At 38.9% G+C, this 15,355-nt stretch overlaps 1 protein-coding gene across 1 annotated transcript; it reads right to left on the reverse strand.

The window, feature by feature from the left end:
* Positions 1-1,855: 1,855 nt before the first annotated feature.
* Positions 1,856-14,973, reverse strand: NOL11 (nucleolar protein 11). Its single transcript, XM_063352371.1, has 18 exons — positions 14,804-14,973; positions 13,144-13,257; positions 12,220-12,276; positions 11,472-11,617; positions 11,143-11,200; positions 10,431-10,569; positions 9,835-10,032; positions 9,038-9,114; positions 8,173-8,296; positions 7,418-7,521; positions 7,061-7,138; positions 6,071-6,255; positions 5,680-5,805; positions 4,550-4,768; positions 4,000-4,078; positions 2,947-3,039; positions 2,573-2,680; positions 1,856-2,151 (listed from the first exon to the last, which is right to left on the reverse strand). The coding sequence occupies exons 1-18, from the start codon at positions 14,954-14,956 to the stop codon at positions 2,038-2,040; spliced, it is 2,172 nt and encodes a 723-aa protein (XP_063208441.1). The 5' UTR covers positions 14,957-14,973; the 3' UTR covers positions 1,856-2,037.
* Positions 14,974-15,355: the final 382 nt, after the last annotated feature.

The following is a 15,355-nucleotide window of genomic DNA, read 5'->3' on the forward strand; positions in this document are numbered from 1 at the left end:
GAAAGGCTCTTTTCAAAAGGCACTTTGGAGAAGATGAATGGCCTAGTTGTTCCAAGCTGCTGTCTGGATGGGTTCCTTTCTCCAAGGGTAAGGGAAAGAACTTAAAAACCTACAGCTGGATGGCATTAATAACAAGTGAGCATATGCTCTTGCTTAAATTATTGAGCTGCTTTTGTCCAGTCCTTCCCTCCAAATTATTTCCTAACATGTATTAGGCATTGAATTTAAATATTAAGCTCTAGAATGTTACATACACATTTATAAGACACCAAGACGTTGCTATGTAATGTTAGGCTGGAGCTCAACAACTACCGCTAGTGCCAAGAAGTACCCCTCTATACGATTCTTCAGCTGCCCAGTATAATGCTTTTTTAAATTTGACTTTTACATACATTTGGTACTGACATAACAGTGTGTACAACTAGAACATGTCAACTTTCAGAGTCTTAAGGCTTTTAATTGTGTGCAGCTAAGTTACACAGTGGAAGCCCAGTGTTCTAGCTCTAGCCAGAGAAAGGAAGAAAATGCTGTTGTTCGTTCTCAGACAAGCTTAACCTGACAAAGGTTAAGGAGCCTTTTATTTAAACAATGATTTCCAACATTCTGCTTGAAATCAAACTGGATGTCTCCTTTGTGTCCACTAACACATGCTTAATTTGCACTATCAGAGGAGAAAAATCACTACCCAAAAAGAGAAGTTATTTTCACAGCTACGTTAGTTCTTTGCTCCAATCTAACAGGCAAGATACAATCCTTGCTCTGAGCTGTGCTGGCAGGTATCAGTTGTACGGTCAGCTTAAAGACTCCAAAGTCCACAGCATTAAATTTTACCTGAATGTTATTTTTATGCTCCTTTCCCCTTCCCCCAAAGCTTCAAATGTATATTGGCAAAATTTCAAGAGCCAAGTATCTAAAAAGCAGAAGCTATCTTGGATGCAAAAAAAGTAGAACTTATCTTGGATGCAATCTTTCAACATCAGAAAGCTTCAGAAATTTCTAAAGCAGAAATCGTGAAGTATAGCTAATTATGCTGAAGTCCAGTAACTCTATATTCCGCAAGTCTGTGCAGGAGAGTATGCTCTAGAGAAGCAGTCTCTCTGCTTGAGAAAACAGTCCTCTTCAGCTGATGGCAACCTCCGAGATCAAGATTGTAAGACATCCTATTAAATAACTGCACTTTGCTTCTTCGTTTGAGGAAGGCGTCTAGTTCCTGCGGTATACCTCTTCCTTCTCCCTCGCTGTAGGCAGCTTCTGGATGCAGGTGGTCTTACCAGATACAAGATGCATCAAAACAGCTGTAGATTATTGTCATTCAAGGTTTTAACTACTAACCACCACACAACCCCCTCCCTTCTATTTTTTATTTTTTTTAAAGCAGCATAAAAGGACCTGGTTGGACTGGACAGGAAAGCACAAAAGGGTACACTAACAAGGTGTGATAGCATGACACGTAGGAGAGAGAAAGCAATGTGAGTTGGGCGACAACCCTATACCTACACTTAAGCTCCCTTCCCTGTTTAAGCTGAGTCTGTAAATGTCAAAGGCAGCTTTGGACAAAGTAAAAACAGCTTAAAAACAGAAAAATCAACGAAGAAAACTCAAATGAGTTCATCTATAGTTCATAACCTGAGCGGAGATAAGAGAACTCTGAAGAACCTAGCTATAGACTTCAACTATTAAGTAAAAAAGAAGCAGATTGACATTTTTATTCTATTAATTTGATGAAACATCAGTTGAAGCCTTACTGCAAATATCCTACTAATTCTTTGCCAAGAATCATGTGGCATTTTAGGATGTTCTTAGGATTATATATCAAAATTATATATTAAAACATAAGCAACCACCCAGGTTCTCATCCAGTCAAAAAGAGAGCTTTTAATACACGAGTTTCAAACTTACAACTCCCATGTAGTACAGAGTAACTGTGCTCCTCCTATGTAGAAAACAACTTTTCACATCCCCAATATGGAGTGCTAATACATCCTCATCATAAAAGGAATCAATAAAAAATAAATTTGTTAATAATTCATTTCAAATTCAAATAAGTTCCAGCACTTCAATAGAATATGTCTGAGAGTCTTTCTGATGATTACGTCTTTGTAGTTCTTGCAAACTTCCTTCAATCTTGTTGAGTTCGGAGTAGAATCGTACCTAAAAAAGAAGAAAACACAGTTATTTACTGTAAAATAAATTTTAGTTCTTTTCATACATCATTATACTGTGGAACCAGCTGTGGTTCTGCACAGTTTCAAATATTTAAACCAAACCAATAGAGCAGTTTTTGACATCAAAATGAGTGAGAGACGAGTGCCATTTAATGCTCAGGAAGGAGTGTACAAAGAAGAACAGACATTATTCGATTTACTGTATAATCTGTTGTCTGTGCCCCCCTGCCCCGCCCCCCCCCATTCTTAACACCCATATCTAGTGACAGAGATTGTAGGGATTTTTTTTTTGTGTGTGTATGGTTGGACTCGATAATCTCAAAGGTCCCTTCCAACCATGAAGATGCTATGATACTATTCTAAATCCATACAAAAATGAAATAATTATCCCAAAAGATGCAACTTACTTGGGCTCTCACAAACTTATGCAGGTTTGAAAGCAACTCTTTTGCTTCTGGTAGCATCACCATAACTGTGAAGTGCGCATCAAGTAATAGGCACATCCAATCCATAATCTGAAGACAAACAAGAAAACTTATGCTTTTTGATATGTGACAGGTTTTGCTTTAAAAGCTAATTTCACTTCTAATGTAAGGCAGTATATTTATTTTCTGATAGTAAAAAGCATTGTGTTACATCTGACTTCATACAGCTTATATTAATGGACAATACTTCATAGAATTAATGTAGAACTCAGTTAATTTTAGATATTCACAACTACTCACTAAGTTACACACCACAGAAACGAAAGGAAGTACAATTCTTAGAAGCAGCATCTCACCTGACTTATAGTTGGAGAGCGTGTTCCAGGAAGAGCAGTATTAATTTTTTCACTGCACTTCACATACAGGTAGTATAAATACCTGAGAAACAGCTAAAAGTAGAAAAGTCAGAGTATTTTTAAAGGACAAACATCTACTAGTCTGAGGATTTTTGTTCTGCACACAGCAAGACTTCTAAGGATTTAAAAAAAATTTAACTTCAAAGCAACATAGATGCCTGTACACTACACATTAAAACTAAGTTTTATGGTTTTGCTACACCATCTATAGCTAATGTTTGACAATTCTCAGCAATATTGAGCATAAACTTACATTCAGGGGTTATCATTGTTCCCGTGATTATGTCACTTCAATTTAATTCAGACACAGGCTTTTCTAGGAACTTTACTAAAAACTGTATCAACATTAACAATTGTAGTCCCAATTTCCATTTCAGTAGCCAACAATAAATTGCCAATAGTCAGAATCAGGTCAACACCATCTTCTGCTGAGCCAAGTCAAAGATTTCTTTCTCTCTCCAAAAAAAGAAATCAAGGAGATGGGTCAGTGCTAAGATCAGCTTTGTTCTGATGTGTGAAGTTTTTTTTGAATGACTGGAAAACCACATATACGCTCAGGTACTGTGGTATGTGCAATTTCAGATTTTGAGGGACAGGGGAGTTTGTTTTGGTGGGTTTTTTTGTGTTTTTTTTTTGTTTTGTTTTGTTTTTTTTTGGCAGGTCTTGTTCCTACAAAAGGTACTATCCTTGCTAACAAAATATGAACAACATTTTCCAAGTAGACTGGGTCATAAAGAGAGTTTCTTACTTATATTTTCTAAAGTAAGCAAAGACTACAAAAATTAATAGACATTCCACACGTATGTGGAAGATTGTGACATTCATTAACATTAGATCTTATTAGGCATCTTAATTTCATTTTCATACATTAGTTTGTGATTCAGAGTCCAGTAAGAGTGGCAAGTTTCTGGTATACAACTGAAAAACTCTCTTCCCTTTCCCTCCCTGCAAAATAATATGGGGGTTTAAGTTTTTTAATTTTAACATACTTACAACAGCTTGCTGAGCTGGAAGGTTTTTCAGATGAGGCAAAAGAAATGCTTCACTGTAAGCCGACTGGAGAACAGCATTTCTGGGCAGTATCATTAAGGAAATAAAATTGCAGGGAAAAATCCCAGTTTCTACAAACTGAAGTGAATTCTGATTAAAATATTTCCCTAAGTTCTTTGATAGACGTCCTATTTCAGCAGCTGAAACATAACAATACAGTTTGCTTGAACAGTTCTAGTTACTGCAAGTATGTAATTGGCTCATCAGTTTCAACAGGTAAACATCAAAACCATCAATGCTATTTTTCTCTTGAATAGACAAAGTTTTATTGCACTTCTGCAATAATAGAAGTTTAAATTGGCGCAGATGCTTTCTAAAAGTTAATTGTTTCTATTTATATTCTAAACAATTTTTCTACTAACTAGGAACTTCTCTTATGAGAAGTTGTGAGAAGTTTTCAACAATAACAGGATAGGTCTTAGTAACGCTAAATATAAACATTCCCATCACATATAATGTACTGATTTCCTTCATTAAGACACACAGAGGATACAATAATGCTGCCTTCTGTGGTCCAACAGGGCATAATTCACCAGCCGTCGGATGGGTTTCCTTTGTGATTTTAGTATCCCAGATGTCGTGTTCCAACTCTGCATTGAAACCATTTTCTACAATTTCAGTCTTAACTTCTTTATTGTTGAATTCAACATCAATGTAACAGATTACGGATTCTAGATTCACATCTATTCTTTGAAGATAGGCTTCACTTATGCTGTAGAAGAAAATTCCAGACATTTAATACTTTTAATTATTAGCTTTAAAATCAGCAATGCCATCAACGCAACAGTTGTACACACTATGAACTCTTTGAAGCTTACTATAAAAGTAAAACCATATACTAAAACATAGAGTCTTGCAGAATGAATAAAGGCCATGAAAGAACAGTTAATATTTTGTAATTATTAACCTCAAACAATATATGTACTACTCTTATTCCAACAATGTAAATTACTGCATTATTAGACATTCTGTCATGGGCTTGTTTATACTCCAATCAAGACTGTTGTTGTATTCTGACATTAGTGGGATTGCTTCAACCTATATGGTTTTCCTAATATTTAGTAATAAAAGTATTTGACAATTCTAAGGTATGAAATGAACAAGATCTGATGTTTCTAATTAAAAAAAATAATCCTTTTTGCTCTGGAAGCCTAAAGAAAGAATATAACAGCCTTTTCTTTTGGTTACAGCACCTACCTAAAACTTCATCCTTTTTGGGATATGAAAACCATTTTTGTCGTGAACGTACGAGAACTGGTCTTTTTTTGTGGGCTTCTTACCCCAGGTAAGTTCCCAATTAAGGCTGTCGCAACGTAAACAGATAGCTGTAACAGCACTTGTAGAGGGATGCAAGTGCCATTCAAGCCAGCAGTGTTACCAAAAGGCATGTTCATTTAATTACCATTTACATAGTTTTTAGAATTAACATATGCAACAGACATCTTGTAAAAAGTTTGTCAGACTGCAACATACGCTGTACTCAGAATTAAGAATTTCATGCACAGTATTAACTTCTCACCTAATTAAAGCCATTCTTGGCAACACACAGCTTTTTATTAAGGTGCTTGGTTTGGTGAAGAAGAAAAAAAGAAAAGAAAAAAAAAAAGAGTGATTCCAACTTACCTTAAAAATACTTTCAAACAAGCATAAGTAGTTTCTTCAGGAATATCTGGAAACCGTTGTAAGCAAATTTGTAAGAGATGCACATCTTTTTTCTCCAAAGCAACAGACATTAAATCTGGACATAAACTGTAAAAATATGAAAAGAATAGGCTGCATAGTTCACACCCACTGAAAAGTACACTGACAACTAATGCAGAAGTATTAATCTTGTCTTATCTTACACAAAAATCCATCTGGGAAGTGTCAGCTTCCTCAGAAAATAGACATAAGCACCTTCAACAGTAAATTCTGATAATTCAAGAGTGCCTTATAAACAATTTGATTCCTACTTTCTTTCATTATTATTTTTAAAGATTTTTCCTTGCAGTTAAAAAAAATGTAGAATCATCACCTGTAAGACAAGTCTCGGGTTTCGACTATATGCAGCAGGAAATTTCGAGGGTAGTACTTTGGATTTGTTTTACATCTTTTTATAAGAGCAGTTATTACACATCCAATGCTGGCCTGGAAATCTGGCATCTGTGCTTTTGACATCAATTGTCTCAATTCATCTTCAAATACAGTTGTAGAAGCATCCTGAAAATAACAAATAACTCAGAAGTATACAAGGCGTAGGTTTGACAACTGTAACTGTTACTAATTAGACCAAGTAGAAACAGAGTTATTTTTGAATTTAAGCTAAAAAAAAAAAATTTACAAGAAAACCCTCACCACTCTGTGTTTCAGTAGTCTCTCTCAAGCATGAAAGATCCAAATGAGGGTAATTACTCACTCTGAACTCAGGGTAAGCAGTATCTTTTAATAATTGCTCGGGGATTATTTGCCTGTTAATTCAGTAATATTACCCAGGTGTCCAGCCACAGATGAACTATAGGTACATTCACACAGGAAGGGCTGCAACTTGAAGTATCACACATTTGCATCTAGTTTCAGAAAGGAACTGAACAGCTTATTGCTGCGTTTGCAGTGGAATTCCTAGCATTTTGACTTTCTAGATCCAAAAGGTCTTCAACAAAATTAAAGACATAAATAAGAATCTAAAAAAGCAGAGTCCAGGTGAAATATCCCTCTACCTTATTTACTACAAGACAAGATTTTCATTAAAAAAGAACAAATTTATGCAAGTTTTCAGGATTCAGGTAGTTAGTATAAGCCCTGTATTGTAGAGTTCTAGAAAACATTCTTAAGACAAAACTTTAATTCTATCATGTCCAAATACTAATATATACTAATAATAATATCCTCCAAGTCACCTGTTCGAGGAAGCTTCGTCAACTTGGTTATGTGCAAGAGGACATGGAAAAAAATAATAGCTTAAGAGACAACTAGAATATTCTGAGAGTGTCTAAACCCCCTACTTTAGGATATTTGGTTTACTTACTTTTAGATTTAGTAAGATCTGCCCCACTGATAAGGTATCTGGCTGTACTTTAGCAACAGTGTTCCTTTTTGATCTTAACTATTATAAAGAAAAACAAAAAGTTATTTTCAGCTCCAAAAGGTGGTATATATTTTTAATAGTTTAAATCAAGATAACTAGGAACTTCATGTGTCAACTTGCTGCACAGATGATGATTAATAACTGGGTAGTCCAATTCCAGAAGTTGTTAGAAACAACGAGTGACAAATAAAAAGTGAAAGTTCCTTCTGAGACAACACTGAAAGGTAAAAGTAGTGGCATGAGGAAGAGACATGAGAAATGAAACAAAAAGCTCACATGCTCCTAATGCTAACTTACAGTCATTTTGGACTCAGATTTTAGAGCTACAGACTGCTGTGACTGAAAGGAAACCACCAGCTCTTCATCTGCAAGGGTGTTCCAGTTTACGAATGAAGACACATCTGCAAACACACAAATTAAACTATATGAAGGTAGCGCTTAAGGTATATTTATTAAAGTATGAATATTACATCAACTTCTTATACTAATAGATATTTTCTGAAGTATAATGCAAGTCATTTTCTGCCAAGAAAGTTTCCAGTTTTATGAGCCTTTCTGCATACTGCTTTTTCCCCTTTAGCCTCTGGGAGGAAGAGAAAGAAGCTACTACACAATTTATTGTGAGCATTACTTGCAACGTTTTACCAGCGTGATGCTGAATTAAAGACACTATGATAGTGCGATTTTAAACTAAAGTTTATAAAAAGGTTTGACATTGCCCCATCTAATCACAAACTCTCTGGAAAAGATTTATAGGTGACAGCACTTCATTTTGTTTTCAGTATTCATAGCTAGCATTCCAGTACTTTCAGTAATTCCTGTATTTGAATGATAACCCAGTTTAAGTGAAGCCACAATAAATTCAGGCATTTGCGTGCTTTGGTGTTCTCAGCAACATTAAATTTAACAGCTAGAAACAGGATACAGTGTTAGGTTACTTCAAGCTGTTTAGATTCCATTGATCTTATAGGACTGTATTAAAGTAATATTTATACAATTTCAGAAGTTTTCCTTTTACAAGATCTTTTCACTGTAATTATAAAAATTCCTACCAGGGGTTTGACTGTCCTTGAGCTTTCCCACAGCAGCTGCCAAGGATGACGTTTCACACTTGTACATCATTACCGTTAGCACTTTCCCATGAGTAAAAAAAAATTTTTCCTCGTAACACCACAACTACAAAATATTAAAACATGTCGTTAATGAGGAAATGAACAGAGAAGCGTGCTCCTGTGCAAGGTGATGCTTAACTCCTTACTACAAAATTCAACTAAAAGTCAGCAATCAGATTATTTTAAGTTATTTTTGGTAGGTTTAACACTTGCTAGCATGTTACTGCAATTAACTGTTGATTTTAAATACAGAAATAAGAAGTGTCCTGTTGAGTATCTTCCAGGGATGCCTTAAAGTACAGTGACTGCTCCAAGGCATTAAGTCCACTTGATAATTTTATTTTTTAAATTCCCTCTTGTGCAATTTCATGACAGAAACAGCTGTTCTACTTCACTAGTGCATTTATTACTCAGGCATCAGTTTACTTACTTACCATTAATTGACACCTGAACATCTTGAAACGCTATTTAGGGAGATGCAGGGATCATTTAGGCCTTCAATTATAAACTGTCTGAACAGAATAGATACTGGCTGGGTTTTCTGTTTAATTAGCTATTTCATTCTCACCAAATAATCAAGACCACCAGAAGTGAGACAGTACTGAATTATCACAGAAATTGCCATAAGCCACCATTCTCCTGCTAAATATTCTGACAAAAATTGCTTATCAACTGGTCAATATTAATTTTGTTTCAGAAGTTGGCATTCATTGCTCTTCCAGACTCTGAAACCCACTGGTCTATTCACTGCTGTCATGCCAAATGCATAAAGCTTACAGACCAAGGAATTAACGATTGAGCTTACCTGTCCACTGGTTCCCAGGGGCAGCTCCTTTGAAGTCTGCAATGTCTGAAATTTCGTATTCCATATTGTTAGGCACTCTAAGCAGAACAAGAGACAGATGTTACAAACCCAAAAGCAACATAAATGCTACATTTGCCTTTGTTACTTTCGGTTAAAAACATTTGAGGAAACAGAAATAACTGTTTCAAAATAGCTCAGTGAGTAATGTATTCAACACTAGGAATTCAGTCATTATGGTTAGATCTCGAGGAAAAGAAAATTAAAGATGAGTTAGTTTTCCGGTGAAGAGCTTTAAACAAGAAGCTGTGGCAAGAGGGAGAATAGCCAGTGAGGCTTCCAGTGGGGAAGAACGTTTTGTTATAAAATGCTCTAGTTCAGTGGCTTCCATTTCAGTGATCCCCCACTTCAGCAGTTTTGGCGTAAGGCTGAAGTGTTTGTTTCACTTATTTTAGAGAGTGATTTCTTATAGGACATTAGGTCTGTTTCCCTACAAAGGTCCCTTTAAAAGCATCCGAGTCCTCCTTTTAATTCCCCTCCATCCATGAGTTCCCTTGCTGCGTCTACTCAACTGTTTCACAAACAGCATGAGAGTGAATATCGAAACACACCAGTGAGCACAGTCCTGCAAGCCACTCTGTAGTTTACTAGTAAAAGTTATCTTTCGGCAAGTGGTCCGAAAGGCACAGCTCAACTACATACTAGTTTCAAGAGCCAAATAACATTTTATTTGCACTATTTCCTGCTTAGTGCTTCACCTAAGGAAACTAAAGACATCTTAATCTGATTTTTCAAGTTACCTTTGGATTCTTCACCAGGTGCAGCTAGACTTCCTAATATCGCGATGTGGTCTTTATCAAGAACAACGAGAGAAGTTCCTTTTAGAACACTTCCAGATACTGAAAGTTTTAGTATTAGTGACTTGGACAAAATTTGCTCCTCTTCTTCACTGGTTTGTTGCAAAGGTATCAGAACCTCATATACAGAGTCATTGGAATCTGTCAAAGAAAAGTGATGATGCTTTTATCATCTGTTATTGTGGAAAAACTATTCGATATGATAATGGCAAGAGAACATCCAAAGACAACAAAATCCAGTGAGTGCTGAAAGAAGAAATAATACAGGATATTTAAAGGACATGTTATGATGCAAAGCAGCAAAATAAAAGTATAGCTAGCACGAGATCCGCAAGGTACAAGTCATAACATTTAGGAACAGTCAGTCTTTGCAGCCATTAAAATATCAGGAAGATTTAATTACTACTTCTACCACTAGCTGTTTTAGAAAGTTTAAGGAGCTAAAAATACTAAACAGTAATTCATAAATATAAACATTTTATGCCCTTCCATACAATTCTCTGCTTTATTAGCTCATCCCGTTAGAAAATATGACTTACACAAACACAGAAGTGTGATAATTTGATTTTTTATATATGCTGTGAAACTCAGTGGTTTAGATAATTCCTGTTGTTCAAGCTTGTATTTCTGTAGCCTATTCATCTTAAGTTTCTGTACGTAGACAAAAAAATTCCCATCCTAAAACAAAAAAGAAAATAAGGTTTTCCTTTAATTTACACAAAGAAGAGATAACAGCAATTCACAGATATTAGTACCACTTAACTTCAAATATTAAGCAAAATTAGGAATTTGTGTTTTCTATGGGACATACAGCCTAATTCAGAAAGGTTTGCAGACTCAAGCACATAAAGAACATTCTAATTTGATGTAACAAATGGATTCACAGGAAGAAGCATGTGAATAAAGACAGATTAGTGTATAATTATTTTTTTTAAAAAAAACATGAATCCTATTTAATAAGTTATTCACAACGAGCAAGTATTTGAGGGCAATGAAGAGTCACACAATCATCTACTGTATTTCATCTTGATTGCTCTCTGAAATTGTAAGGCTCAGGCTCCTCAGCCCTGAAAGCAACACAACTTCAATTTAATTGTTGGATCAGAAACAATACATATACATGATATTGATTAAATCAGGATATTGATTTCAGTAAAAGCTCTTAAAATCCAATGAAGCAGGTGATGGAGTTTAGAAAATGCACTTAGATTTGCTGCTATGGAAGTTTTTTAAAAAAAGCATTCAACTCACTTTCTCAGTAGCGAAAATTAAGACAGGTTGTTGACCTTCCATAGAAGCTTCACTCCACCTAAAAACCAGAAAGCTGTATGAATGTCTTCTAAATTCTAGGGCTATACCTAAAGTCATATCACTGTTCCTTAGGCAGCCTCTTATTTTTAGGACATCTGTATAAATAATTTTAACATTTCAAAACAAACATTTTGGAAAAAACCCACTCAACCCCAAGATCTCAGTCCTCAGATTTCTCCCCCACCCCCTTCAAAAAAAGGGAACAACTTTCATCATGATCAACAACTCCTCTGAGCAAGAAGCAAGCTTCATAAAGGTGTATCACTTACTTGATGACTTCATCTGAGATAATGTTTTCAATTTCTTGTTGTGGGGCTTCCAAAAGGACATCTAAAGTTCGAACACCTCCTCCTTTGAATAGTACCACTGGCCCTCCATTGGGGAGTGAATGTATTCTGTATACATCAGCTGAAAGCTGTTGAGAAAAAAAATAATTTCTGTTCTTCAGTACATTACCTTGAAAGCCAACTGTTTTATATGTGATTTTTTAAAGTTCTTTCAATAAACGAGTAACAGAAGGATGATGAACCTGTAAGATTCCTAATAAGGTAGGCCTAGTAGTGGCCAGTTTTCTGAAATGCTATGAATATCTCTAACCACTACCCAACAAAAAGCCAGGAAAGCGTCCCAATGAGCACCGCATTTCTGAATCACATCAGAAAAAAACATAATAGAGGGTAAGGAGTTCAAACAACTGTTACATGGCATAGCACAACGTGTTGTTTAACACATCCACCAGCAGACCAGAAAAAAGATATATCTACATATGAACATAATTCACCATCTTTAAAGAAAGTCCTCCGAAACTTTGGACTTGGGATACGTATCACTTTAAGAGTAATACTTTGATGATTAAGTCTATCAGTCCAAGTGGATTCCTTGCAATATTCCAGAAATGCAAGTTAAGATAATGGTCAGCTAAAATGTAGTATTACAAGTACTATGAAAATTAACATGCCTTCCCTCCATCAGGATTCAAAATGTTAACAGAAAAGTGAACATACGTAAGAGACTTACCGTTGCTTTAAATACTTTGTCCAAGTTAATGTCTTTGTTCTTCCATATTCTTAAAACCTTTAAGAGAGGCATCATTTTTTAAGCACAGTAAAACAGTAATTATATAGACTTCTCAGCACACAAAATAGTAGCAGTCGCATGCCCCTGAAACACGGTAGGAAAATATACAGAATGTATTCACAGTAACCTTAGTGGAAACTGGCTCAGGGGAAGTTTCCATGGGAAGAAGCTGAAGCAGAGAAAATAGGAATAGAAACCAAGCTCAGAAATCTTGACTTGGAAAGAAAGGATAGGAAAGAGTAAGTTAAGGAAACCAATACAGCAGAAGTCTAAATGAAAGCAGATCAAAATGATGGACAGACTAAGATACAGATGTCCTGATCTGGAAGAGAATGTTCCAAGGAGAACAATGAAAGGTCAGGAAAGACATTTCATCAACAACAACAAAAAGCCAAAGGTTCCGCATATGCTGAGCAAACACTACACATACACAAACATTTAACTGCAAAACATGAGTAGAAAAACAAGGATGCAAGTATGAACTATTTTAACCATTTCAGTACGATAATCGCACAGTTCCAAATGTCAACCACTCTGCAACAAGAGAAATAACTTATCCTTAGAGAATGTATGCACGAAACTTTCTTCACTAACAATGCTTCAGTTTTTAAAAGGCCACCAACAACCGGTGCTCAGCACAGATGATCTTCATGTCACTAACAAAAGAACACTGTGCAGCTGTAGAACTGCACATCCCCGTCCTCTCAAAAAGCAGAGAAGACCTGAACAGCAAGAGGGTGTTGAGAGCTCCAGGCGTTTACATTTAGCCAGAAATCCAGCACCGCTCATTTCTTCCCTATCTACATTCACTCAGAAGGCTCACTACTTCCTTTTTTTCCTTTAAGGAAACATAAAAGATCTCACCTTGTCATCATGAACAGCTACATATTCATGAGTTTCAAAGTTGCACACAACTGGACATGTGATAATCTGCCCATGTTTAACCGACCAACAGCCTAATGGCTTCTGATCTGAAACCTAGAAGAGTCAGAACAAAGACACTGTAATTAAAATATGACTTTAATATCAAAAGCTTAAGAGTAACGTGAAAAAATTCTACATTAATTAGAATTATTTCTTTTCACATCAGAAATAACTTTGATCTGTAATGGTCTGATGGGCTTATGTCATGAAGCACGGGTATGATGCATGGCTTTTCCAAAGTGAAGACACTACTTTTACTCACTAACATAATCTTGCACAGAACCATGCTTTTTCTCGTCCTATTTCGGTGTAAGGTATAGAGACAGAGAGCAATGAATTTTACTGTCTAAACTCATGCTACATATGATTCCTGTCTGGCTGCTCTGAGGGTTCTAGAGCTCTCCTCAGCCTAGCGCTATATTGGGCATTTACAAACATATGTTCTCATGTACAGTCTTGGCAGTGGGACTAAACAACCCAAAAGAGGTTGTATCATGAATCCACTAAGATACAATCCCTAGCTCCATTAATATGAAAGCCAATTCAAGATATAAATCCAAATATTTTTCTAAAGTTTCTTACTATGGCCTACTGAAATATATGCATACATTAAAAGATCACAGAATGGTTTGGGTGGGAAGGGACCTTAAAGCCCCCCCAGTGGCACCCCCTGCCCTGGGCAGGGACACCTCCCACCAGCCCAGGTTGCTCCAAGCCCCGTCCAACCTGGCCTTGAACCCCTCCAGGGATGGGGCAGCCACAGCTTCTCTGGGCAACCTGGGCTCACCGCCCTCACAGCAAACAATTTCTTCCTCAGATCTCATCTAAAGCTCCCCTCTTTCAGTTTAAAACCATTACCCCTTGTCCTATCATTACAGTCCCTGACCCAGAGTCCCTCCCCAGCTTTCCTGGAGCCCTGGAAGGGGCTGGAAGGTCTCCCCGGAGCCTTCTCTTCTCCAGGCTGAACCCCCCCAGCTCTCTCAGCTTGTCCCCACAGCAGAGGGGCTCCAGCCCTCCCGGCATCTCTGTGGCCTCCTCTGGCCCCGCTCCAGCAGGTCATGCCCTTCTTATGCTGGAGGTCTCAGAGCTGGATGCAGCACTGCAGGGGAGGGTCTCACCAGAGCGAAGTAAAAGACACCAGAACATTCTTCTAGTATCCAGTGCTGCAAACTAAAATCTTTCACCCTCCAGCCAACAGGATGGCAGCTAACATAAAACTGACAGCCGGACAAAACACGGGTCACCCTCTTTACTGTAAGGAAACGCCACCTACCCTGCAGCTTGGGGATGGAAGTAATGCTTGGAACAGAGAGAGAAAAATCAGCAAAAGCAGAAATACGCAAGCAGCCGCCTGAGCCGCCCCCCGCTCCGCCGGCAGAGCGCAGGTGAGCCGGGCAGGGCCCCGTCCCGAAGGCCCCGCAGCCAGTCGGGGGGCGGCGGATGGCGGGTGGCCGCGGGAGCTGCCCGGTGACGGCCGGGCTCGGGCAGGAGGGAGAGCGGTCCCGAGGCCCCGCCCGGGGACCCCCCACAGGCCGGGGCTGCCCGGCGGCAGCAGCGTCGCCTCCCGAGGCCGAGCGGCCGGGGCTGGGCCCGGCGTTACCTTGAAAAGCGTGGCCGTCCGGCCGCGGTCGGTGAGCAGGACGTGGTCGGGGTCGGGGCCCGGCTCCAGCGCCAGGAGGCCACCGCCGAGCCCGACGCCGCCGCCGCTGGGACCCAAACCACACAGCGTGAAGCTCTCGCACAGCGCCGCCATCTTGGCCAGCCCCCGCCTCTCGCGAGACTGGGCCCGGCGGGAGGGGGGCACGGGGGGCACAGCGCGCATGCGCCGCCGGGGGAGGGGTGGGGGCGGCGGAAAGGGCCGAGGGCGCTCGGGAGGTTCCGGGCGCGTCGCGACTGTCGCGGGGCCGCGCGCTGCCCTGCGGCGACAGCCGGCCCTGGCGCCTCCGCCGCGGCTTTGCCGGCAGAGGACGGGAAAACGCGACGCGTCCTGAATGGTTCGAGTACTGTCAACCCAAAGAAGAGCCATTCATCTCTCAGAGCCCTGTTAGAAGCCAGGACAATCAACGGCGTTTCGTTCCGCCGGTCGCATCCCGGGGCATTCCGTTTCGCGCGCGGTGTCGGTCGGCTCTGCCAGGGCCGTGCGTGCAGCCGG

This window comes from Chroicocephalus ridibundus, chromosome 14 (genome assembly GCF_963924245.1).
Source record: "Chroicocephalus ridibundus chromosome 14, bChrRid1.1, whole genome shotgun sequence".
Classification (NCBI taxonomy): Eukaryota; Metazoa; Chordata; class Aves; order Charadriiformes; family Laridae; genus Chroicocephalus; species Chroicocephalus ridibundus.

Coding starts and splice junctions, on each gene's coding strand:
- NOL11 (XM_063352371.1), bottom strand. CDS start 14,956: ATGGCGGCGCTGTGCGAGAGCTTCACGCTGTGTGGTTTGGGTCCCAGC. Junction 7,139..7,417: donor AATCTGAGTCCAAAATGACT/GTAAGTTAGCAT, acceptor TCTTTATAATAG/TTAAGATCAAAAAGGAACAC. Junction 4,079..4,549: donor CCACAGAAGGCAGCATTATT/GTATCCTCTGTG, acceptor GATACTGCCCAG/AAATGCTGTTCTCCAGTCGG.